Source organism: Mustela erminea, chromosome 6 (assembly GCF_009829155.1).
Source record: "Mustela erminea isolate mMusErm1 chromosome 6, mMusErm1.Pri, whole genome shotgun sequence".
Taxonomy (NCBI): Eukaryota; Metazoa; Chordata; class Mammalia; order Carnivora; family Mustelidae; genus Mustela; species Mustela erminea.
The window spans coordinates 65,923,881-65,949,936 of NC_045619.1; the positions used below are offsets into that span (position 1 = coordinate 65,923,881).

At 34.0% G+C, this 26,056-nt stretch overlaps 1 protein-coding gene across 6 annotated transcripts in view; it reads right to left on the reverse strand.

Annotated features, from left to right (window-relative positions):
- Window positions 1-26,056, reverse strand: part of CCDC91 (coiled-coil domain containing 91) — a 358,743-nt gene that overhangs the window by 193,383 nt on the left and 139,304 nt on the right. For all 6 annotated transcript variants that reach the window (XM_032347556.1, XM_032347555.1, XM_032347558.1 and 3 more), the window contains one exon: window positions 12,564-12,641. In XM_032347556.1, coding sequence (XP_032203447.1) covers window positions 12,564-12,641 — 78 coding nt within the window. The remainder of the gene's footprint in view (window positions 1-12,563; window positions 12,642-26,056) is intronic.

The following is a 26,056-nucleotide window of genomic DNA, read 5'->3' on the forward strand; positions in this document are numbered from 1 at the left end:
CACCCACAGCTGAGCCTTGCAGATGAACCATTTCAACAGGCTCAGCAGCTGAGTGACAGCTCCCATCTTGCCCAACCTATTAGTGTAAAAATCATTCCTGGTGGTCTTGGCAGCTGGTGAACATTAATAGATCCTATGTTCCACAGTTCTATGCTGCAGAAGGCTTACATCACATAAACAGGGCAGCTGGTAAAAAAAATACAGTTCTTTTCTGCACAGCTCTGTATTGCAGGACAGCTGCTCAGCTGGGCTCAGAAGACAAATGCCAGTTCCCATCTCTAGCACATTCCTGAGGTAAAAGAATTATTCCAGAGATATTTAACAGCTATAAACTTGACAATCCCTTCCTCATGAACTCTGTATTACAGAAGATCTATACCGAGCAATGGTGGCAACCATGCAGCAGAAGAGTACCTACCCTCTCTCCCTCATGCATAGCTATAACTGTAAAAGGAGGATCTGGGTAAGGAAGCCAATGAAGAGCAAACTAAGCATCCTATTCTTCCAGGGTCTGTGCACAGTCCATAGGTTCCACGAAAGGGAAGGGCTATAGCAAGACTCTAGCACACAAAGCACCCATATCAAAGGGAATGATCTAAAACTGATGTATAAGTGAATCAGGCTGGGGATCAAACATTAGAGCAATAAGCTAGAAACACAAACATTAAAGCAATAAACTAGAAATTAGCAGAAACTAACAGCTACTTATGATAAAACATAGACAAGTCAGAATCACAAAATAGAGTCCAGGAAAGAGGTAGTTAAAGAAAGCATGGTTCTAAAATAGTCATTTCTTGTAGTCAGAAATAGTATATAGTATGTAAATATCCATTTTACTCTACAAAAGCTTCACAATTCAAAAAAAAAAGAAGAACTTCACTAAATAATCAACAAACAAAAGCACAAAGTCTCCGGAGGACTGAACACAGAAAGTTGCTACTATAATAGTTTATCTAAAATGTCTAGTTTTCAATAAAAAATTACTAGACATGAAAAGAACTATTAAACTATGTCACATACACAGGGAAAACAGGAGTCAATGGAAACTGCCTTTGATGTGGTCTAGACGTGACTTAGCAGAAAAAGACTTCAAAGCACCTATTGAAAAAATGTTTGAACTAATGAAAACTATGCTTAAATAATTAAATAACATCTCATAAAATACACACTATCAATAAAGAGGGATTTATACAAAAGAAACAACAGGAAATTCTGGAGTGGAAACGTAGAACAAAAAAATGAAAAATTTTGTAGGTAAAATGCTATCAAACAGCACTGCATGTTACAGAGAAATCATTCATAAAAGAAACAGTCAATTAATGTGGCAAACTTCACTGTTGTTTTATTTTAAGAAACTGCCACAGCCACCCCAACCTTCAGCAGCCACCAGCCTAATCAGTCAGCAGCCATCATCATCGAGGCAAAACCCTCCACTGGCAAAAAAGATATTATGGCTAGCTGAAATCTCAGATGATGGTTAAGCATGTTTTTAGCAATAAATTATTTTTTTGTAGCTTCCAAATATTAGGTTTGAACTGAGAGAAAAATAATCAGTAAATCTAAAGAAATATCAATAAAGACTGTGAAACCTGAACTACAGAGTTTAAATAATGAGGAAAAATGAATAGAGCCTCAGAAAAGTGTGAGACAGTATTAAGCAGACCAACATGTATGCAGTGAAAGCAACACAAAGGAAGAAGAGAATAAAAATATTTAAAGAAATAATGGCTGAAAACTTCCCACAGTGACAAAATAGAATCTATACATATAAGAAGCTCAATGACTTCCATGTAGGAAAAACTAAGAGATACACACCCAGATATATTAGACTCAAAATGCCAAAAGACAAAAACAGAAACAATCTGAAAACAGTAGAAAAATGATTCATCACATACAAGATAACCACAAAAAAAATTAAGAGCTTACTTCTCATTAGAAATAATGAAAGAGAGAAGGTAATGGGATAACATTTTCAAAGTGCTAAAACTAAACAAAAACCTGTCTCACAAGAATCTTACATCCAACGAAAGGAAACAAAATAGCTTTTAAAAGTAGAAAACTATCTTTAAAGAATGAAAATGAACAAAAGGTACTTCAAGATAATTCATTGTTAGCAGACATAACTTACAGTAAATACTAAAGGAAGTTCTTAAAGCTAAAATAAGTAAAATCAGACAATAACTCAATTCACATGAATAAAGCATGCCAGTAAAGTTAATCATGTAGGTAGTTTTAAAAGACAATATAATTGGTTATTTCTGCTCCGTTCTTCTCTTAATTGATTTAAAAAGCAATTACATTTTACAAAGGTGTATAACCGTCTTTGTACAAGAGACAGTTTAGATTCAAAGATACAAACCAGTTCAAAATAAAAGGATGGGATAAGGTTTATTTTTAATTTTTTAAGGAACCTCCACATTGTTTTCCAAAGTGGCTGCATCAGCTTGCATTCCCACCAACAGTGTAAGAGGGTTTCCCTTTCTCCACATCCTCTCCAACACTTGTTGTTTCTTGTCTTGTTAATTCTGGCCATTCTAACTGGTGTAAGGTGGTATCTCAATGTGGTTTTGATTTGAATCTCCCTGATGGCTAATGATGATGGATGGGACTGGAAGAGATTATGCTGAGTGAAATAAGTAAAATAGAGAGTCAACTATCATATGGTTTCACTTACTTGTGGTGCATAAGGAATAACATGGAGGACATTAGGAGAAGGAGAGGAGAAGTGAGTTGGAGGAACTCAGAGGGGGACACAAATTATAAGAGACTGTGGACTCTGAGAAACAAAGGGTTTTGGAGGGGAAGAGGGTGAGGGATTGGGTGAGCGGGATGGTGGGTATTGTGGAGGGCACGTACTGCATGGAGCACTGGGTGTGGTACATAAACAACGAATCCTGGAACACTGAAAAAATTAAATTTTAAAAAAATTAAATATAATGGGAAAATGGGAGAATGATGGGAAAAGATACACCATGCAAATAAAAAACTACAGCAGAGCCGGAGTGGCTATATTAATGTCAGAAAAAACAAACAAACAAACCAGACTTTAAAAGGAAAAAAAATCATACCAGAGCATCTTACAAGAATAAAAAGGGTCAATAATTAGGAAGATACAATACTTAAAAACATATGCAGTGAAGAAAATACCCCCAAAATATATGAAACAAAACATGACAGAATAACAAAGAGTTCAACAATAATGGATATTTTGATATCCATACAATCAATAAACAGCAGAAAAACTAAGCATATTACCAACGGCAGATGGAAGACTTAACACTATGAACCAACTGAATGTACCTGGAGACATCTACAGAATATCCCCCACCCCCCGCAGTCAAAATCATCAAAGCGAGTTTTCCAACCAAAGGAAATTAAATTAGAAATTAGTAACAGCCAGAAATTTGGGGAATTCATATATATAACTTACACAACACTTTTCTAAAGAAACAATGTATTAAGGAAGAAATCACAATGAGGATTATAAATTCTTTTACATGAACAAAAATGAAAATACAACATACAAAACTTATGGGATGAAATTAATAAGAATCAAGGGGAAAACATAAATGTTTATATTAAAAAGAAAAAGATATTAATCAGAAAAAAGATATTACATATTTCACCTACTTATCCATTTTAACAAACTAGAAAAACAACAAAGTTAAGGCCAAAGTAAGCAGAAGGCTGTGCAAAATAAAGGTTAGAGTGGAAATTAGTAAACAAGAGAATAGAAAATGGCAGAAAATGAACAAAACCAAAACTTAATTATTTGAAGACACAAACAAAATGAAGAAAACTTTAGATAAATTGACCAAATGGAGAAGAGGGAAGACTCAAACTACAAAATGAGAAATGAAAGAAGAGATAGCGCTATTTACCTTATAAAAATAAAAGCACTGTAAGAGCATACTATAAACAACTAATGCTAAAAATTAGATCACTTAGATATAAGAACTAAATTCCTAGAAAAAAAAAATTACCAAACAAACTCAGGAAGAGAGACCACTAACAGGCAATTGAATTTATTTAAAAAACACAAAACAAAAACCTCTCACACAGAAAAATCCAGTATCACATGGTTATATTGGTGAATTATACAATTCTTAATAATTAATAATGATCCTTTACAAACTCTTCTAAAAAATTAAAGAAAGGAGAACATATCCTAACTCATTTTGAGTAAAGTATTATACTGATAGCAAATACTATACTGATACTATTATACTGATATTGGGTGCAAGACACCAAAGAAAATGATAAACCAGTATCTTATGAATAAAGATACAAAATACTAAATAAAATATTAACAAACTGATTGATGCAACACATAAAAAATTATACACCATGACCAAGTGAGATTATCTCAGGAATGCAAAACAGATTTAACATCCAAAAATCAAGTCGAATTATAAGGAAAAAATTATCATTTCACAAAGACACAAATAGCACTAGGCAAAATTCTGCAACCTTTCATGATTAAAAAATGTTTTTCAACAAACTGGAAATAGAAAGTAATTTCTTCAACCTAATGAAGATCATCTATTTACAACCCACTTGTAACAAGATACTTAAATGGTTAATAACTGAATGTTGTCTCCCTAGTATCATGTATGCTCTTGCAGCTCTTATTCAAATTGTACTGGAGGTCTTTCCAGGACAATCAGGCAAGGAAAAAAAATGAAAGGCACCCAGACTGGAAAGAGGTGCAGGGGGCAAGTGGCATGATCTTATATATAGAAAATCCTAATAAATATATTAAAAAACTATTAGAACTAATGAACATATATATCAGAACAAATAAACAAAATCAATCCTATTATTACTAATCATATTATTATATGCTAGCACTGAAAAACCTGAACATGAAATTAATAGGAACAATTCTTTTATAATATCATTAAAAAGAATACAGTGAAAACTAGAATAGATGATAAAATAAATGGCAAGATGTTTCATAATTATGTATCAGAAAACTTAATACTATTAAAATGGCAATACTTCCCAAACTGGTCTACATATTCAATGCAAATACAAATCAAATCCCACTAGGATGTTTTTTAAAACTCATGCACTGATACTAAAACTCATATGAAAATGTAAGTGACTTAGAAAAGCCAAAAAAATTGGAACAACAACAAAGTTGGACAATATACATTTCCCAAAACCAAAAACTTACTATAAAGCTACAGTAATAAAAAGTGTGGTAATAGCATTAAGACAGACATATAGTTCATTGAAAAGGAATTAAGAGTCTACAGATAAATCCCCACAGAGACGGTTAATTTTTGACAAAGGTCCCAACACAATTCAATGAGGAAAGGACAATCTTTTCAACAAATGATGTTGGATATCATCAACAATGTGCTGGATATGCACATGAAAAAAAAAAAAAAAAGAAAGAACGAAGAGTTCCATCCCTTCTTCATATCACATACAATAACTCAAAATGGATCAAGGACTTAAATGCCAATTAAACACACTAGCATGGCTAATTTTTTTTTTTTTAATGGAAAATAACAAGTGTTGGTATGGATGGAGAGAAACTAGAACCCTTGGTCACTGCTGGTTGGAATATAAAATAGTGCAGCCAGAAACATTCTGGTAGTTCCTCAAAATGTTAAACACAGATAGCTATACAACCCAGTAATTCCAACCCTAGGTATATACCAAGGAGAATTGAAAATATACACCACATAGTGTTATTTCCAATAGTCGAAAAATGAACACAATCCAAATGACCATTAATGATGAAAGGATAAATAAAATGTGGTATACCCATACGATGGAATATTACTGGACAATAAAAAAGGAATGAAATACTAACACATGCAACAACGTGCATGAACATCGAAAATACTATGCTAAGTGAAAGTCAATCAAAAAGATCACAAACTGAGGATTCTATTTATACAAAATGTCCAGAAGATGCAAATCTACAGTGACGTAATGTAGATTAACGCTTACCAAGGGCTAGAAAACAGGTGGTTGGGCAAGGAGTGAAGAATGACTCTTAAAGGATATAAGGTTTCATGCAGGGTGTTGAAAATGCTCTGAAATTACATTGTGGTGATGACTGTATAATTCTGTGAATATATTAAAAACTAGAGAATCATAAACTTTAAATTGGTAAATTCTGTAATATGTGAATTATATCTCAATAAAGATGTTCAAAACAAAAATTATAAAATATTAAAATATCGCTAGCTTACTCAAAATCAAAATACATCATTACTAAACTTTTCTCTGTGGTGATAATTACTGATTATTTCAGGCTCTTAGAAATCGCAGCAACAAATGGAGAAAAAGCTTTTTCTATTACATTTTAAACTTATTACGGTTTTTGAAATACAAATATAAAGTAGCTCCAAATGATTCTGATAGTTTATAATTTTGCAACCAAACTCTAAATAAAGAAATCTCAAGTTTTACCATGGAATAGATTGTAGAAGTAAATAAATCTGCGATACTACCAAATTTAAAAAAAAAAAAAAATCACACCATTGCTGGTGTTAGCCTTTTACCAGTTCAAGTTAAGTTTATGTCTGTCCCTCTACCTTGTTTACAATATAATTTTCTTGTTTTACTTTTTCTTTTTTTTTAAGATTTTATTTATTTATTTGAGAGAGAGAGCACAAGCAGGGAAGCAGCAGAGGGAGAGGGAGCAGCAGACTCCCTGCTAAGCAGGGAGCATGACTTGGGGCTTGATCCCAGGACCCTGAAGTCATGACCTGAGCTGAAGGCAGACACTTAACCCATTGAGCCACCCAGGCAGACCTACAATAATTTTCTTCAATTTTCCTTTATATACATTAAGAACCACATTGAACAATGTTACATATTTTTTAATTTAACAGATATAATTTAGAAAATTTAAAAAAAGAAAGTCTACTGCATTTATCCACAATCGTGTCCTTTCCTTTGTTCTTTCCTAATGTTCCAAAATTCCTTCCTTTATTAATTTCCTTTGGTTTGGATAACTTCCTTAGCCATTCTCTTAGAGTAGGTTTGCTATGACAAATCCTCTTACTTTTCCTTTATCTGAGAACATCTTGATTTCTTCCCTTCATTGCAGAAACATATTTTCATTGGACATAAAAATCTGAGTAGACACTTATTTTCATTCAGAGTTGTTCCATTTCCTTCTGGCCTCCCTGGTTTCTGATGAAAAAATCCAATGTAAATCTAATTGATTTCCTATAGGTTAAATGCCATCTTTCTCCACTGCTTTCAAGATTTTTTTTTCTTTGTCTTTAGTTTTCAGACGTTTGACTATAATGTGTGTAGCAGTCAAGGTCCCTAGAGAAATAGAACCAAAGGATGTGTATATATAGAGAAAGACTGACTTTAAGAAACTGGCTCCCAGAAAAGTGAACACTGGCAAATTTAATTGTCTGCAGGGTAGAATGGCAGAATGGAGATCCAGAGAAGAGCCAATGCTGCAGTTCAAGTCTAAAAGGCTGTCTGCTAGCAAAATACCTTATTGATGAGGGAAAAGGTCCTTTGTTCTATTAAAACCTTCTAACAGTTGGGTGAGAATCACCCACATCATGGAGGACAATCTGCTTTACTCAAGGTCCACAAATACAAATGTCAGTTCATCTTATGTGGAACCAATCCTAACAAAAATATCCAGAATAATGTTTGACCAATATCGGGGCATCAACTTAACACATAAAATTAAGAATCACAATGGGTCTTAGTGGTTTTTATTTGTTTTGATTTTGATATTATTATTTTGGTTAATCCTGTTTGAGTTCACTCAGCTTCTTGAATATGTAGTTTTATTTCTTTAGCCAAATTTGGGAAATTTTCAGCTAGTATTTCTTTGAATATATTTTCAGCTCTATCCTCTTTCTCCTCTTTTTCCAAGATTCTGATGACATGAATTTTAGATTTTTTGTTATAATCACACAGGTATCCCTAAATCCTTGCTCATTTTTTTTTGAGTCTATTTTCTCTCTATTGTTCAAACTGAGTGACTTATATTTGCTATTTTCAAGTTCATTGGTTATTTCCCATTTTTCCAGTATGACATTGAGCCCATATACTGAAATTTTTTTGTATTGTATTTTTAAGTTCTAAAATTTTCATTTGGTTCTTTCTATATATAATCTATTTCTTTGCTGAAGACTTTCTATTCTTTTGCTGAGACTTCCTATTTTTTTCATTTGTCTCAAGCATATACATAATTGCTTGCTAAAACTTTTTTATGATGGACACTTAAAATCCTTGTTAGATAATTTTAACATTGGTGTCAACTCAGTGTTAGCTTCTGTTCATTATCTTGTTTTCACTCAAGATGAGATATTCTTGTTTCTTTGTATGGCTACTGATTTTCAGTTGAAATCTGGGTATTTTAAATCTTGCTTTAGGCAGACTTCCTCTGATAAGACTTACTCCAACAGGGCAAGAGGGAAACAGCCAGGCACTAAATCCAGATTCCTGACTTATTCTCCACCGATACTCAAGGCAGGGGAAACAAGAATCACATTATTGCTGGACATGGTTGGGAGTTCAGCACACAAACCCTTCAATGACTTCACTCTGGCTGACAGCAGCAGGGTTGCCACCTTATTTTTCCCCAAATAACCTTCATTGAAACTTTAGAGGGCTGACCTTATTACCACTGAGCAATAATGAAAGCCTTGACTTTCCTTAAACATCTGTTGATACCTTGATAGTACAGAAAGTGGCTCACTACCATCAGGGTAGGGTGGAAGTCTAGGCTTCCTACACGGCCTACCCTGACACTTGGGAGGAGAGGATTTATTGTCCAGTGGGACTGAAAGTCAGCCTTCTCTGAAGCCTCCCAATGGAGAAGAGGAAAGCTATCTCACCATAGCCTAGGGAAGGTGAAAGTCTACAACCTTAACCAGCTTTTGTTGGCTGGCCTGGAGGGTAGTGCCACATTTTGTTCTAGGTGTTTGGTGGGAGTAGAATGGTTATTATCTAGGAGTCTTGCCTGGAGGCTTTCCTGGTCTTTTGGATGGAGATAGCAGCCTTTTTTTAGTATTTGTTATCAGTGCCTATTTGGTACTTCTGGGTCGTTCACTTCTCCAGAACCTAATCAGCCAAATTAAGGAAGAAAATCTAGGGATCCCAGTGTCATGTAGTTACCTGGATCCCAGAGTCCCTAGGCAGTCTGCCTTCTGTCTTTCAGGATTTTAAGTCTGTTCTATACATAATGTCCAAGGATTTTTTTTTTAGCTGTATAGCAGGAAAAATAGCAGGAAAAATAGAGGGATCTAGAAAGGTGAGCGGGATCTACTTCACCTTTCTGGAAGGAAAGATTAACATAAAAATAATGCATCTTCCTGCCTATTAATTTTTAGGCTTTTTCATTCTTACCTTACTTCATTTGTATTTTTCACTATCTTTTCTAATGAATTTTTTTTTCCCATATTCCTCAACTCAGGTTGGAGGGGGCAAAATAACTTAGAACATCTAGTCCAAGATAACCAACCACATGAATATAAGATCCTTAAAAGCCAGGAATGGTAGTAAAAAGGTACAGATTTCTCTAGTCCAGTTGCATATTTGAGCAAATGCCTCCACGGGAAGCTATGGTTTTCGGTGACTTACTACCTACATACGATCTGTGCATGTGCATGGGTGGATGTGTAATATATATTCCATTGGACCAAAGATCTATCTTCTTCAGTGCTATATCCACAAGAGTCTTGGGCATAATAAAGGAAGTCAATGTTTCTTGAATTAAGGAAAGAGTAAATCAAAGAGAATGTTCATACAACTTCTGTTAGCAATAGTAATTAGAAGTTGTATTTTCATTTGTTTTTGAGTTATCCAATGATTCATAAATCATCCATCAAATATTTATATACTTTAGCAAAAGGAAGCTTTAAAAGATATCAACAAAAAGTAAGTTACTGTCTAAAAAAGAGACACGTAATATAGTAATTATCACAAGACCATCTCAAGTTTGAATTTCAAATGGAAAAAAAATACATTGTTTCTTTTTCTGTTCCATAGTGGGTCACAAATCAACACTTAAATCATAAAGACATCTAACCTACAAGGAAAACAACACCTCTTCTTCCTACCTGAATTACTTTATTTTTTCCTATCTTACTTTGAAGTGGATTTTCCATATGTTTTCAGAACACACCAAATGAAAATGTTATATAATTAATGTATCAGATCTTATTCCTTCTCACAGTAATATAACATCATTATACAAAAACATGAAGATCATCAATAAATCAATATGGAATGCTATATGAAATGTATTTATACAAAGTTCCCTGCTACAAAACTTTATCTAGTTTATATTAACTGACAATAAGTATATGACAAATTAAATACAATTTTGTAGCCTACTTGACTTGATTCCTAATCCTGTTAAACAAATCATGATACCTAATGCTTAAAACTTTAATCCTCTTCAAATGGACATCAAATAATGATACCAGACAAAAAAGAGGTGAAATGAGTAGCTCTCAACCAAGTTTCTCCAAATTACAATTTGTAAAATGTATTGGCAAAATTCTCACTTGTGCTTTTAACCTCATTAGTTGTCAGTATCAAAAGGAATACACAATAAACATGTTTTCAGCAAATTAAATACATGGAGGTAGAATCAAAAAAGAATTTAAAATGTCAAACATGGAGCTGTCCAGAAAAACACAAGTTCAAACACAATGTAAATGCTTTTAAAACATTTGAGAATTCATTAAAAAAAGTAAGTAAAATACAAATTTACCCAAGAATATATCATTTAATTCACCAGGAGAATTATATAAATTCCAGTTTTCTAATTCTTCCCACCCTTAGCTTAAGGAGGGGGAAAGATGATAGTTCAAAATAGATCCTATACTTTTAGCCAATTTAATAACTGTTAAGCTGATCTACATTAGTAGAGCTAGAAATTCATAATATTATAAAAAGAGCCAATAATCACAGCTGCAAAAAGCTGACATTTTTTAATGACCATCTTGACAATGGCACTGGTTTCTATATTGGGTGTGGTCATAAAAATGACCTTTTATGTCCCAACACATATCTACTACACTATTTACCTTGGGTTTTAAAAAAAGAAGTACTTTTAGTTAAATTAATTCTGGATACACTTCTTTTTCTACTTTTATCCAAATGACTTGTCATAAGAAGCTTTTTGACACTATATTACTAGCTAACTAAAATGACATTAATTTCCACCAAGTCCAAGGATGAAGTTTAATCAACAGAAAATTTCTGTATTTTGGGATGCCTGGGTGGCTCATGGTAGGTTAAGCGGCTATGTTCGACTCAGGTCATGATCCCAGGGTCCTGGGATCAAGCCCTGATTCGGGGACCCTGCTCAGCAGGGAGCCTGCTTCTCTCTTTTCTGCTCCTCTGCTTGTGTTCTCTCTCTTTCAAATAAATAAATAAAATCTTAAAAAAAAAATTTCTGTATTCTACATGTGGTAGAAGATTTTTTAAAAAAACGTTTACTGTAGTAATGAGTAACCAAAAACAAACTAAATGCTTACTTATACTGGTACAGTTAAACCAATTATGGTATGTGTGTATACACACACACACACACATACATATACATCCTGTGGAATACTATAGAACAAAAAATAAGTTCATATGTACTGATACTAAAATACAAATCATATTGAATAAATACAGAAAGAAATAAAAGAATGGATTGAGTAGAATTACCCTGTAAAAACAAATCAAAAAATTATATAATACAGTATTAGCATATGTCCATATCCAAAAATGGAGAAAATCCTCTAGAAGGCTCACATCAAACCACTAATAGTGGTTACCTCTGGGGAGAATTGTTTGAATTTAACTTCAGCAAGAATGTATTCCTCAATTTTTTGTGGGGAAAAAAAAAATGACCTACCATGAAATTTAGGGGGAAAAGGACATTTTTTTAGCATGAAAATAAAATCTTTATTTTCAGTTATTACCCACCAATAAGAAAAAGTTAGGTTCACAATATTGGCTCTTGACACAATGTGAACTAAAAAGCAAAATTACATCCATCAGATACAACTAATGGACCAACTTTTTGAAGTTCAGACTATCTTGAAAGCTTGCAACATGGCAGTCCTCAGTTTGCTTTAAATGATTAAGCTTATGCATAGAATCAAAGAATAATGTTCTGTGTATCTCTGATATTGACATTTATCCTGATTTACATAACAATATTCATACAAATTTTTTCTCCTAATCCCCTTTACCCACAATATTTTTCAGATGCATGTATCATGCCTTTTTTCATCTAAAAGAGGTAGAAACACAGTATAGATGCAAGCTAATCTAGTAATTAATTCTATAGAATTTTGTTCTTGAACTTCTTTAGCTGTAGATTCTATATGCTGGATGCTGTTCTCCAGTGCAGAACAGCATCCAGCATTACCTAGTAATCTACTAAGTAAGCTTTCAACAAACACTTAATGGTCAATTGAAAAGAATTCTATACTAAAATAAGACTACAGTCATTCTATAATTGCATATGTTCGCATGTGCCAATGTGTCTAAGCTTTTTTCCTAAAGTATGCCGCAGTTTAAAAGACAGAGAAAGCAGACTCCCAAACCTCTACCTTATATTCATCCACAATAATGCTGAGAGCTTCATGACCAGCTTTCCTCATGTCTTCCAATTCTTGTTTGTGTTTTTCCTGAAAAACAAAAACAAAAAAATGAAATCATGGTTTCTTCTTTTGTTTACAAAATAAAACCATTGACTCTTGCATCCGTGAATGATTGAGTGGTTTGTGGCATACTGATGCTGCTAAAAACAATGAGAAAAAATAAAGTTCTCTTTAAAACCATTAGGGAGGACTGAAGCAATGAAAAACAACAGGAAAACAATAACTGCGAGAGGAAAATCATACTGAGAGGTGAGATAACACAGAACAATGGTGTTATCTCTTGGGGCATATGGAAATTCTGCACCTGGATCAAGAGCCAGGAGGGACTATTTTACTTCAATAAGCTCAGCCCTCCACATACTTTTTATTAGTTCTCCAGTAATATACACATACCAATAGTTTAATACCTGACACATACCAAGTTGGAGAACTGCTGGATTAAGGTGACCAATCCCCCATTCTATCTTCTTAGCAAAGGAATAGATGAACTCTTAGAGAATGTTAACATTCTACAGAGCCGTTCAAATTTTTCAAACACTCTGTACAGTTTTCAATACAAAAGTACCAAAGCTGACAACAGATGAGATCAAAAACACGGAAAACAGAAAAGACAAAAGGAATAGGCCCATGAATGATTTAGATATTAATTATCAAAAAGTTTAAAATATGTTACGATTCAGGGGCACAGTTGGTTAAGCATCTGACTTTTGGTTTCAACTCAGGTCATGATCTCAGTGTCATGAGATCCAGCCCCAGGTCAGGCTCCACACTCAGTGCTGAGTCAGCTTGGGATTCTCTCTCCCATTTCCCTCTCCCTCTGCCCCTCCTGCTCATGTCCCCTCTCTTTCTAAAATAAGTAAATAAATCTTTTAAAAAATAGGCATGATTCATATGTTAAAGAAAGTATAGAAGAAATGAAGAAAATGGTAGGATACAGATTTTCATCTGAGAACTGGAATTCATGAGATAGAAATTTTACAGCTAAGAAATATGCAGTATTAATAACTCAACAGATGATGTAAACAGTAGATGAACACAGCAGGAAGCAGGATTAGAGAACTAAAAGTAAGTGGGGGGTAAAAGAGATTAGAGTGAGAAGAGGAATAAAACTATGGGAAATATAAAAAACAAATCTAAAATGACAAATGGGACAGAGTAAAAAGATTAAATAGACATGCAACAAAAGAATCGTTTAAAAAATAATCCAAAATAAGACAAAAAATGAAATGTAGCAAGATGATAAATAAAATAATGGAGAAAAATGAAAATTTATATCATACATGAATTAGGACATTACATGAACCTACAGCTATTTCTAAAAAACAAAACAAAACAAAACATTAAGATATAAATATATCCAAAAACTAAATTTTAGATAAAATAAAAAAACTCCTAAGAAAAAGCACAACTTACCAAAATGTTTAAAAGATGAAATTAAAAAATCTTAATAGTCTTTGTGTAAGAAAAATTGAATTTACTAATTAAAAAACAAACAACAAATAAAACCACAAGAAAACCTCTGACCAAGGAATTTCTAAGCCTAGATGACTTAACAGGTGATTGTAATAAATTTAAGAAAGAAATAAGAGAAATCTTACACAAACTCTTCCAGAGAATAGGAAATGAGGGGATATTTCCCCACATTATTTTATTAGGACAGCATATCCCTTATACTTAACTCTGTAGAGATATTTAAAAGAATAAAAAATTATGAACCACTCTTTTATAAGTATAGAAACAAATTCTAAACAAAGTATGAGCTAATTGAGTCTAACAATATATAGATAGAATAACCTCTCAATCAAGGATTTACTTTAGGAATATCAGCTTGGGAGAAGTGCTAAACACTGTTTCAGGATTGAATCACAAAAAAATCTTCCATACAATCTTCCATGAACTCCTTTTCTACCCCTACTTGCTTGCTGGAAGCCAATGCCCAAGATGACAACAAAAGCCGGGTTCTGCAGAGGGCACAGCCTCTGCCAGCTTAAAATCCTGCATGATTGCAAGGAATAACTGCATCATCACCTCAATGGACTTGGGGAGAAAATTAAGTCTCAACTATATTTAGGATAAAAGATAATATCAATAATTTTTGTCCATTTACTGATTCCACTTGCTCATTTATCATCTGTCCTTAGTTATAGTACCTTACTGATTTGACAGGTTCTATTTCATTATTAATATCTAATTTCCCTTCCTGGGATATCCCTTTATATACCTTAATGTGGCTAAATCACTATTTCCCAAAATTGCCACAATATTAAAAAAAAATCACCGAGGGCACTTGTTATAAATATGGATTTTTGTTGGTGTAATTATCAATCTATGGCTCATGGCAGCAATCCTTCTGGAGTCACTTTTCCATTTCTTTGAGAAATGTTTCCGTAAAAACTAAATAACATAACAGTCCAATTACCTAGTTATTCAAGTTATGTACTCTATTACACTAAAAACAAGGGAACAAAGAAGGGCATCACTAACAACTCATCATTTGGGATCTCCCATTCATGTCAGGTTTCATCACCAAAAAATTGAGACTTTCATAAAAGAACCTATGGAGAGCAAAAAGCATCAATCCATGTGCTAAAAGTACTAACATAGTTTTTCTCTTACTTTTCAAGATTAAAAAACATGTAAATAGAAATAGATATTCTGACATCTCCTTTCCACATCATAGTGGATCATCTCACACAGTTCTTGGAATGCATATGTTTGTTTCACTTTCAGGCCAGTGATATAGAAGCAGCTCACATAAAATAGGCAAATATGGTCAAACTGTGGACATTAACAACATACTTTAACATATTAAACCTCAGACAAACCCAGAAGGAAATACCTTGAACTTAACTAAAACCAGCATTTTCCAAACTTAACTAATCAAATACTAATTTACTTTTTTTCTCTCTTAACAATACCTATTATTAACTAATCTCTTCAGTTTAGAATTGAGAAAAACTGGGAACCAAAAAGGTTGAAAAGCTATTTAGAATTAATTAGTTTGAGAAAAAAATTAACCTAGATCCATTAAGTAAAACTCAGAATGTATTCTACTTTCATCTAATTAATTACAAATTAGAGATGAATATGAATCATTGCAATGATCAAGTTTGATAATTCAGTAACTATAGTCCTGAACAAGGACATAAGTCAAAAAAGTATTGGTGTGCTATTAAAAAAGCACAGAGTACAATGTACTAAGCAATGAACATAAAAGGCATTTTTTTAGAGACATTTCATAAGTAATCGAAATGCTCTATGACACATTTTAACTGACAATGAACATTTTATAAATGGCTATATCTTCCAGAGAGAAGGAATATTAATTCAGTGCTTTGCATAGTATCTGAAAACATATCAGCTATTAGCAAATATGCTGGATTATGCTGAAATTCTCAGTACTGACATAATGGATTTCTATAATCATTCTAGATATCTGTTATCTAGATATCTAGATATCTAGATAAATTCAAAGATAAATTTTGACTGTTATATTTAATATGTACTTCATAAATTTTTAAAAATGATATAGTCAGTAATATTCATCATAATTCAAGGTAGAAAAGACTCTCCAAGTACTATGAAATTTATAGTCGCCAATCACCTAAAATTCTCCCTGATGCTATTACTTAATATCAAATGTTCTCAGTAAACATTATATTTAATTTACACTGTTACTATGTGCCAGACTGCTAGGCTCTGGGGATAAAGTGATAATTAAAATATAATATTTACCTTATATTAAAATATAATATTTATATTTTATATAATATATTATAAAATATATAAATATTCTATTTATATATTGTTATATAATATATTTATATAAAAATATAATATTTATATTTTAATTACGTAATATTTATCTTATATTAAAATATAATAGTTATCTTCAGTCTGGTAACATATAAGATTTAGTAACCAGTGATACATTAATCCAAAGCCAGATAAAGAAAATATAAGAAAAGTATAAAGCAATGAGCCCTATAAATATAGATGTAATACTCTTTAATAAAATAGCAACAAACAGAATCCAATAGCATTTTAAAAGGATTATGCACTAAGGACAAAGTGGAATTTATCTCAGGAATGCCAAGGTGGTTCAAAACACATACATCAATCCATTTAATACACCATTTTAAAACAAAAAAAGAAAAATAATAAACCCACATGACCATCTCAGTATGGAGAAAAACAATGACAAGATCAAACATATTCTTGATAAAAAAAAATACTCAATAGAGGCACCTGGGTGGCTCAGTCAGTTAAGCCTTTGGCTCAGATCATGATCCCAAGGCCCTGAGATCAAGCCCCACCTCGGGCTCCTTACTCAGTGGGAAGACTACTTCTCCCTCTCTCACTCCTACTGCTTGTCTCCCCTCTCTCGCTATATCTCTCTCCATCAAATAAATAAAAATCTTAAAAAAAAATACTCAATAAACTAAAAATAGAAAGCAACAACTTCAACCTGAAAAGGGGCATCTGTGCTAACATCAAATTATTGGCAAGAGACTAAAACTTTAACATCAGAAACAGGACAAGAATGTATACCCTCCGGACACTTCTACTTAACATTGTACTGAAGGTCTAGCAAAGGCATTAGGCAAGAAAAATTAAAAAAAGGCATCTTAAGAAATTACTAGATTACAAATGAGGAAGTGAAACTATCCCTATTTGCAGATGTGATTTTATATATACTGGAAATAATTATTAGATTCAATAAGAAATACACTATTAGATCTAATAAACAAGTTCAGCAAAGTTATAAGATACAAGGTCAACACACAAAAATCATATTTATTTTTAGACACTTGTAGTGAACAATCCAAACACAAAATCGGGAAAAAAATTCCACTTGCAATAGAATGAAAAAAAAAATACTTAGGAATAAATTTTACCAAAGAAATATAAAGCTTTTACACTAAAAACTGTATAAAAATTATAGAATCTTAATAAATGGAAAGATATCCTCTGTTACTAGAATGGAAGATTTAATGTGTTAAGTGTGACTAATCCCCAAATTCATCTATAGATTCAGTATAATCTCTATCGAGATTTTAGTAGCTTTATTTTGCAGAAAGAAACAAGCTGATCCCAAAATTCACATAGATTGCAAGGGATGGGGCACCTGGGTAGCTCAGTTGGTTAAGCATCCAACTCTTGATCTCAGCCCAGGTCTTGATTGCAGGGTCCTGAGTTCAAGTTCAAGTCCCACATTGGGCTCCATGCCTAGCCCATATTTTATGGGAAAAAAATAAAAGGCACAAGAATTGCAAGGGATTATGAATAGCTAAAACAATTTTGAAAAAGATGATGAAATTTGCAGGATTGATATTTTCTAATTACAAAATTTAGCACAAAGCTACAATGACCAAACATTGTGGTACTGGCATAAAGACAGAGACTGATTTCAGTGGAAAATAGAAATGAGAGTTGCAAAATTTATGTCCTTTATGTCCATAATCAATTGATTTTTTTACAAAGTGACAAGACAATTCAATAGCAAAGAAATAATCTTATCAACAAATGATGGTGGGGCAACTGAATACACATACAAAAGAATAAATCTGGAAACCCCACCTTGCATGATATATAAAAATTAACTAAAAATGGAATACCTAAATATAAATGCTAAAATTATCAAGCTCTTAAAGGAAAAATAGATGCATATCTTTGTAATCTTGGATTAGGCAACAGTTTCTGAAAATATGATATATGGCAGAAGCACAAGTAAGCAAGAAAAAAAAAGTGAATTAGATTTCACCAAAACTTAAAACTTCTGTGAATCAAAGGACATGAATAAGAAGGTAAAATGGCAACACACTCAATATTTGCAAATATCTGATAAAGGTCTAGTATCCAGATTATATGTAATAAGTAAGTCTCATAACTCAGCAACAAAAAGATAAGTCAAATTTTAAGATGGGCAATGAACTTAAATATTTCTCCAAAGACACAGATGCCCAACATCATTAGCTATTATGGAGATTCAAGTTGAAATTACTCACATTCACTAGGATAACTATAATAGCGAAGAAAATTAAGTGTTAGTAAGGAGGTGAAGAAATTGAAACCAACACATATGGCTGGTAGGGATGTAAAATGGTGCATCCATTTTGCAAAACAATATGGCAGTTCCTCAAAAAAATTTTAAATAAAGAGTTACCAAATGTCCCAGAAATTGCACTCCTATCTATATACCCAAGGGCATAGATAAAATGTACATTCACATGAAAACCTGTACACAAATGTTCACTATCAGCATAATTAATAATAACCAAAAAGAAGAAACAATGCAAACATCATGTAATGAGCTGGATAAACTACAGCATTATCCATACAATGGAATATTAGTCATCCACAAAAGGAATGAAGTACTGACACTTACGACAAACATGGCTAAAACTTGAAAACATTATGCTGTATGGAAATATCCAAACACAAAAGGCTATATATTGCATGATTCCATTTTATATGAAATGTCTAAAACAGGCAAATGCAGAGACAGTAAGTAGATTAGCAGTTGCCAGATGCTGGAGGAGAGGGAGATGATGAGTAACTGCTTAATGCATATGGGGTTTCTTCTTGAGGTGAGAAAAAAATGCCTGGCATTGGATAGGTATTAGTGACTCTTCACCAATATTGTGAATATACTAAAAACCACTAGATTACATACTTTAAAATGGTTTCAATGGTGAATTTTATGCTATGTGAATTTTATCTCAATACAAAAAAAAAAAACTGCAAGAAAAAAATAGTATGTTTATGTCATTTTAATTTCTAAGCTGAAGGGTGGGTTTTTTTTTTTTTTAAGATTCTGTTTATTTATTTGACAGAGAGATAGATCACAAGTAGGCAGAGAGGCAGGCAGAGAGAGAGAGGAGGAAAACAGGCTCCCCGCTGAGCAGAGAGCCCAATGCAGGGCTCGATCCCAGGACCCTGAGATCATGACCTGAGCCGAAGGCAGAGGCTTTAACCCACTGAACCACCCAGGCGCCCCTAAGCTGAAGAGTGTTTTATTTCTTCTTTCATTTTGAATTCATTTCTAATTTGGTTTCTTTTCTATCAGAGAATCCTGGTTTATTATTTTTTCACTTAGAATTCATTGAAGTGTCTGGAAGAGTCCTCATAAAAGAACCATGAGAATCACATTCTCTAAGTTTTTGAATGCAGAGAACTATGTGCAGCTTTTAAAATTGAAAGTCAGAGGGGCGCCTGGGTGGCTCAGTGGATTAAGCCTCTGCCTTCGGCTCAGGTCATGATCTCAGTGTCCTGGGATCGAGCCCCGCATCGGGCTCTTTGCTCAGCGGGAGCCTGCTTCTCTCTCTCTCTCTCTCTGCCTGACTCTCCGCCTACTTGTGATTTCTCTCTCTGTCAAATAAATAAATAAATAAATCTTTAAAATTGAAAGTCAGAAACACCTGGGCAGCTCAGTCAGTTAAGGGTGTGCCTTAGTCTCAGGTCATGATCCCAGGGTCCTGGGATGGAGTCCCACATTAGGCTCCTTGCTCAGATGGGAGCCTGCTTCTCCCTCTTCCTGCCACTCCCCCTGCTTGTGTGTGCCCGATCGCACTCCCTCTCTGACAAATAAACAAAATCTTTGAAATTGAAAATAGTAGTATATAAATCCTGAATTCACATCTTTTCCTTGAGCATCTTAATTGTGTTACGTTATTCTTTGGCATAAAGTGTGTTTTCTAAAAGTCTGATGTGGATCTAATCTTCTTTGCCTTGTATCTTGGTTGCCTATAATTTATTTCTGAAATTGGGTCACTTTTGAGAGTGAATGGGGTTACCACTTATAATCACAATAGGGAAATAGGCATAAATATAGACTCTCCTGGGCAAACTAACAAGCAAAGTGATTATATTTACAGAGTTCTGCAATGTTTTGAAGGTTACTTTCTTTGAAGCCACTAGAATATATCCCTAATGGACTGTTTGGGGTCTGTTTTCCCAGGTATACATATATACTTAAATAAGATCCTACCCTTCTTCTATTTTCTGAAAGTTTGATGAATTTTGTTTTTTCATATAGATGTTTCAGCTCTATAGTATTGTCAAGAATTCTATTTAGACATACACTGGGTCAGTTTTGCTTATTTCCTATAATTATTCCTTTCTCTCAAATCCTTTCTTCATGTATTTGATGTTTTTCATTTTTCATTTTGCCATCCTTTATTTTTCATTCTCTACAGCACTATGTTCTGTCTGCTCTTCTTTTGAGCTTAACCCTCATTTGAAGAGTTTTTTTCTTTTATTTTACTTCTAATTCTTTTTTGTGTCTGTCAGCCCCCCTCTTCTTGTTTAACTGTGATCTTTTCTCATTTTGAACCATTTTATTTCTGATTTATGCTAGTCTTCAAATGCTTCTATCTTTGTACACGGTTCCACCACAATCCTCTTCTCCTACCCATGTTCCAAGCTACTTTCAGGAACCAGCTTTCTCTGAGCCCCTTCTCTACCAGTACATTCTTCTTCCTTCAATGCGTTGTGCTGCTCCTTACGATTTCCCTATCACGCGTCTCTGTACTTTAAGAAGGGTACTTTCACCAGGTATTTATTTCTAAGAGAAATGGGGGCTCAGAGCATTCTGCCAGTTTCAGCTGCTGGACTCTGATAGGTCTTCCAAGTCCTCTCTCTGTTGGCAATTGTTCTAACAATTGTTGGCAGCAATCTAAGTCTGGATCACTAAGTGCTCAGGACCACCTGAAGTCCCCTATGTCCCCTGCCATTACTCCAGCCAGATGTGATAGACACATATATCTCATTGTTGTCAATAGTTCTGCTCCATCGGCTTGTGCTCTAGAGTTCATTTAAATAACTGTCATCTACTTTTTTGTTATTGAATATAGTGTTTATGACTTCTTTTCTTTTAACTATCTTAGTCTAATTTTGTAAGAAAATCTGAGAAGATCCCAAAACTCTGCAGCTTCTGCTTCCGCCATCATCATGCCAAATCCACCCTTTCCTTCTTGGAATATTTTGTTTACATGGTTCTCTTCCTATCTGTTCCTTCTCAGTCTTTTCTGTTGGCTCCTTCTCACTGACCCAACTTTGGGATGTGGAAGTTTCCTGGGAATCAGATCTCTTTTACTTCTTCAACCTCTCTCTAATTAACCCTATTACCTTAAATATTATCTATGTACAACGCCTTAATTTATATCTCTTATCTTGCCATGGCTGATCCCCAGATTTATATAACTAGCTACCTATTAAGGTTTTTATATGGATAACTGAAAGGATCCATATAAAGTTCAACTTGGGAAGGAGAAATTTTACTTCCATTGAATACACGTATCTCAAATGTTACCTCATATATAATGTCAGCTCGAAAAATAAGGACTAAATAAAGAAGAGAGAAAGTGGACAGGATTTGAAGGCCAAATATAATTGGAAAGTGAAAAAGGTATTTCATTCCTCATCAAAGACAGAGTTATTTAACATCATAATAAGTACATTAAAAAAGTATTTAAAACCTGGTCTTCAAAAAGGAGGTTATTATTAGGTTGACATACATATCTACTGAGTGAATGAATGAGATTATAATCAATGTTATTTTCTGATACAAGCTCAGCTTATAAATTAGCAAATATTTTTGGACATTTTTTTAATCTATTGAATGAAGGAGTTGGGTTTAATCATTTTCTAAAAAAATACCCTTCCAATTTTCTTCATGCTATTCTGTGATATGGTAGGCTGAAACTAGATCAACCAACCTCTCTTTGCTTACTTCAGGGCTACTGACCATAATCATACAACCACACTTAACACACAAGGCTGTCCAGTTATCAAAAGAAAACACAAGAATAACCAGACAGTCCTACATGGCCTGAAATTTTTATTTCAAGAATACAGAGCCAGGGGCACCGGGGTGGCTCAGTGGGTTAAAGCCTCTGCCTTCGGCTCCGGTCATGATCCCAAGGTCCTGGGATCAAGCCCCACATCGGGCTCTCTGCTCAGCAGGGAGCCTGCTTCCTTCTCTCTCTCACTGCCTGCCTCTCAGCCTACTTGTGATCTCTATCTATCAAATAAATAAATAAAATCTTTAAAAAAAAAAAAAAAAGAATACAGAGCCAGAAATTTACAACCTATCTTCAAAAAAGTCAAAACCAAATTTGACCACAGTGATAACTTTCTTTCAAAATGTCAAACCCAAAACCATCATTAGAAAGGGAAGATTCAGGAAAATACCTTCACCTTAAATAAAATTACAGACTTTTTCATTAAACAAGAAGGGACTTGAAAGGTAAACCATTCCATTGTATTCATTTTATAAATGAGGAAACTGAGGTATAGAGAGGTCAGGAAGTGTGGTCAAGGTCACTGAGTTCAGTAAGGGTGGGGTGAAGCCTGAATCAGATCTGCTGACAGCCAGCCCAATGTTTACAGAAAAATATCCCATCAAAGACTGAACTCACTTGAGTATATTCCCAACTCTTCATCAACAGATTTGTTTTCTATACAAAACTCAACAATGCATAGACTCATATGTCTTAAGTTATGCCTTCTGATGAAAGTAAGACACTAACTGGTCACTCTTAGTAAAACCTGACATAGTCATTCACCAATTTATTACTGCCAACCAGAAATTTTGGTCTGACAAAAGAGATGTAAAGTCAGATGGTTTTCGAAGGTTATCAGAAGTCCATTCCAACAACTGTCCACTGCCCATAATCATTCCAGTACTAACTCCTTGACAAAATTATTAAATCCTCATGGGTCTAATACCCTTAACATGCCTGGACATGACTAGTATTGAAAAATTATTTGTTGAATACATACGTATTGTAAATAGGAACCACACAATAGAATCAGCTCAACAAATAGAAGTAGCTCACAAAAAGGGAAATTAGCAATTTTTAAAAGTAATCATCATTGGTATATTGATAATAAAACTCAGTGCAGATATCTGAATCAAGATTTATACAATTTTTTAAAGAATAAGCTTATGGGGCGCCTGGGTGGCTCAGTGGGTTAAAGCCTCTGCCTTCGGCTCAGGTCATGATCTCAGGGTCCTGGGAGCGAGCCCCACATCGGGCTCTCTGCTCAGCAGGGAGCCTGCTTCCTCCTCTCCCTCTGCCTGCCTCTGCCTACTTGTGATCTCTGTCTGTCAAATAAATAAATAAAATCTTTAAAAAAAAAAAAAAGACTAAGCTTATGACACAAACTGATAAACATTTCTCAATTCGCATCATATTATTGTTGGCCATTAATAAACCAAGTACAACCCATATTAATCACAACTAGCAAATCAATCCATGCATAGTAACAGGATCCTGTGCCAGGTTGATGGTTCAAAGCCAGTATTTGACTGATGTACCTGGAATGAAGTACAAGAGAAGAAGAGAGTGGAAGGAAGGGAGGGAGGGAGGGAAAGGGAGGGAATGAACTTCAAAGATCAATTAACCACTATATTCCACCTATTAGAAAGCAGTTGCTTCTCACCTTCTAAATTCTTTGGCCAAAAGAAGTCTATAATTAGACTGAACATGTCTGATTGAGAAAGGTTTCCAATATAGGTTTCACCACTTCCTCTGAAGCCACAAGATTACATCCCTTTCACAACAACTAATCAACTATATTGGATAAGGCAGCCATAAACACTTCCAGATATTCCAAAAGGAAATTTACAGAGCAAGAAATCAAAATAAAGATAACGGGATAACAACCAACCAATGCACTGAAAGGGTTTTGACTGAAAATGGTATCACCCACCCCCCACTACCAATACACCAAAATCTGTAGACTCCCAACACACTAAAGTGGCCTAACTGTAAATGTCAGAGAAGCACAAATAAGAACAGATTATTCTATAAGCATCGACCTTGTCAAAACAGAACAAAAATAACAAAACACCACCTCTCCATATCTCACTAATCCCACATCTGTCAGATGCAACAAGCTTAGCTGGTTTCTAAAAGAAAATTGGTTTCTCCGGCATGACGTAGCATTGTGTGACAATAAGTCTTTCCCATTGAATAAATGTTTAATCTCTTATCTCCACATTCCATCTCATTTCTTAGCCCCTCTATACAATAAGTAACAAATAAAACATGACACAATCCTTCAAAATCATACCAAGTCAGTGTCACAGACTAATTCAAATATGTAACCAAATATAAAATAGGAGAAAAAAAAAAACAATCTTGTAAGACTCAATCTACAGGTATAAAGTAATATTACATATGGAAATAGAGCACTTTTGCCAGAGCAAACAGTACCCAGTACTAAAACAGACCTTGGCTAAAGAGATCCAAAATTTTTCAAAGGATTAATTTTCATCTCTGGCCTTACCCATTAATGGCTACCTTAACACACTGCATGGATTTCATCAGCTCTGCTGAATCCTCTCAGTCAAAAATGAGATAACAAAAACTCATTCTGGAAGTTTCCTAACAACAGTGATGAAGGTATGCAAAGAGTCCCACACTTTATTCTTACTAGCACAGATGTAATTAACTTCTCTATATGCTAACTTAGGAAACCATAGTTAATAATGTTACATGCATGTCTAAACAAAAACTTCAAGGAAAGGACTTAGTAGTAAACAAATGAGGAATAAACAAGCAGGTGACACATAATTCATCACACTAAAGTGAAAACAATGACTCAAGTGAAATTCATAAATTTATAAAGGGGATGATATGTTTACAGCAGTGCCATTATTATTATCATTATCATTTCCCCATTAGCACAACTTCTCCTCTACCAACTATAATCTGTTAAAGAATAAGGGCCAAATTCTGCGCAGCCTGAGAATACGGCCTCCTGAATAAGTCTGGCTAAATTCCTGGCTAATTTGTTGATTGGACTGGCCCTGTTCCAACTGCTACTTCAATTGTCACCTTATTATTTGCTTCAGTAGGAAAGGCATAAACTCCACCCTGCACCAGATTTAAAAGAAATTACTATTTCTCATCAACTTTGTTAAAGTCTTCAAAGGCAAAGAGCTTTGAGAAGCAGATGACCAAAACGAACTCAAGCCAAGCAGGGAGAAAAAGATGGGACATAGAATGGAGGGGGAAGAAAGATAAAGGAAAAGAGGAAGGAAGAATGGATGGAGAAGGGGGCAGGTAGACAAACACATAGTTTGCTGTCATAAAATGGGCTGCACCTACTTGTACCAGGTACCACACAGGTACTTTAAGGTTCCTTACTTTGAAAGTACTAAAGAAAAATTTTTAGCCAGCTGAGTTAAAAAGACTTGTGTCTTATATATACGATAAATTTATAAACATCACATTCATCGATAAGAATGTGAACCTCTCTAAAATCCCTTTAATTTCCTTATGACTTTTTCCATTTTAAGCCTACTTTCCAAAGTCTGACTGTATTTAAATTCTGGTAAAAGAAAGGGCCCTTCTAGTAACATAGCTTCTCAAATATTTAATAGTTTCATCAAGAAAAGAAAAATAGGGGCACCTGGGTGGCTCAGTGGG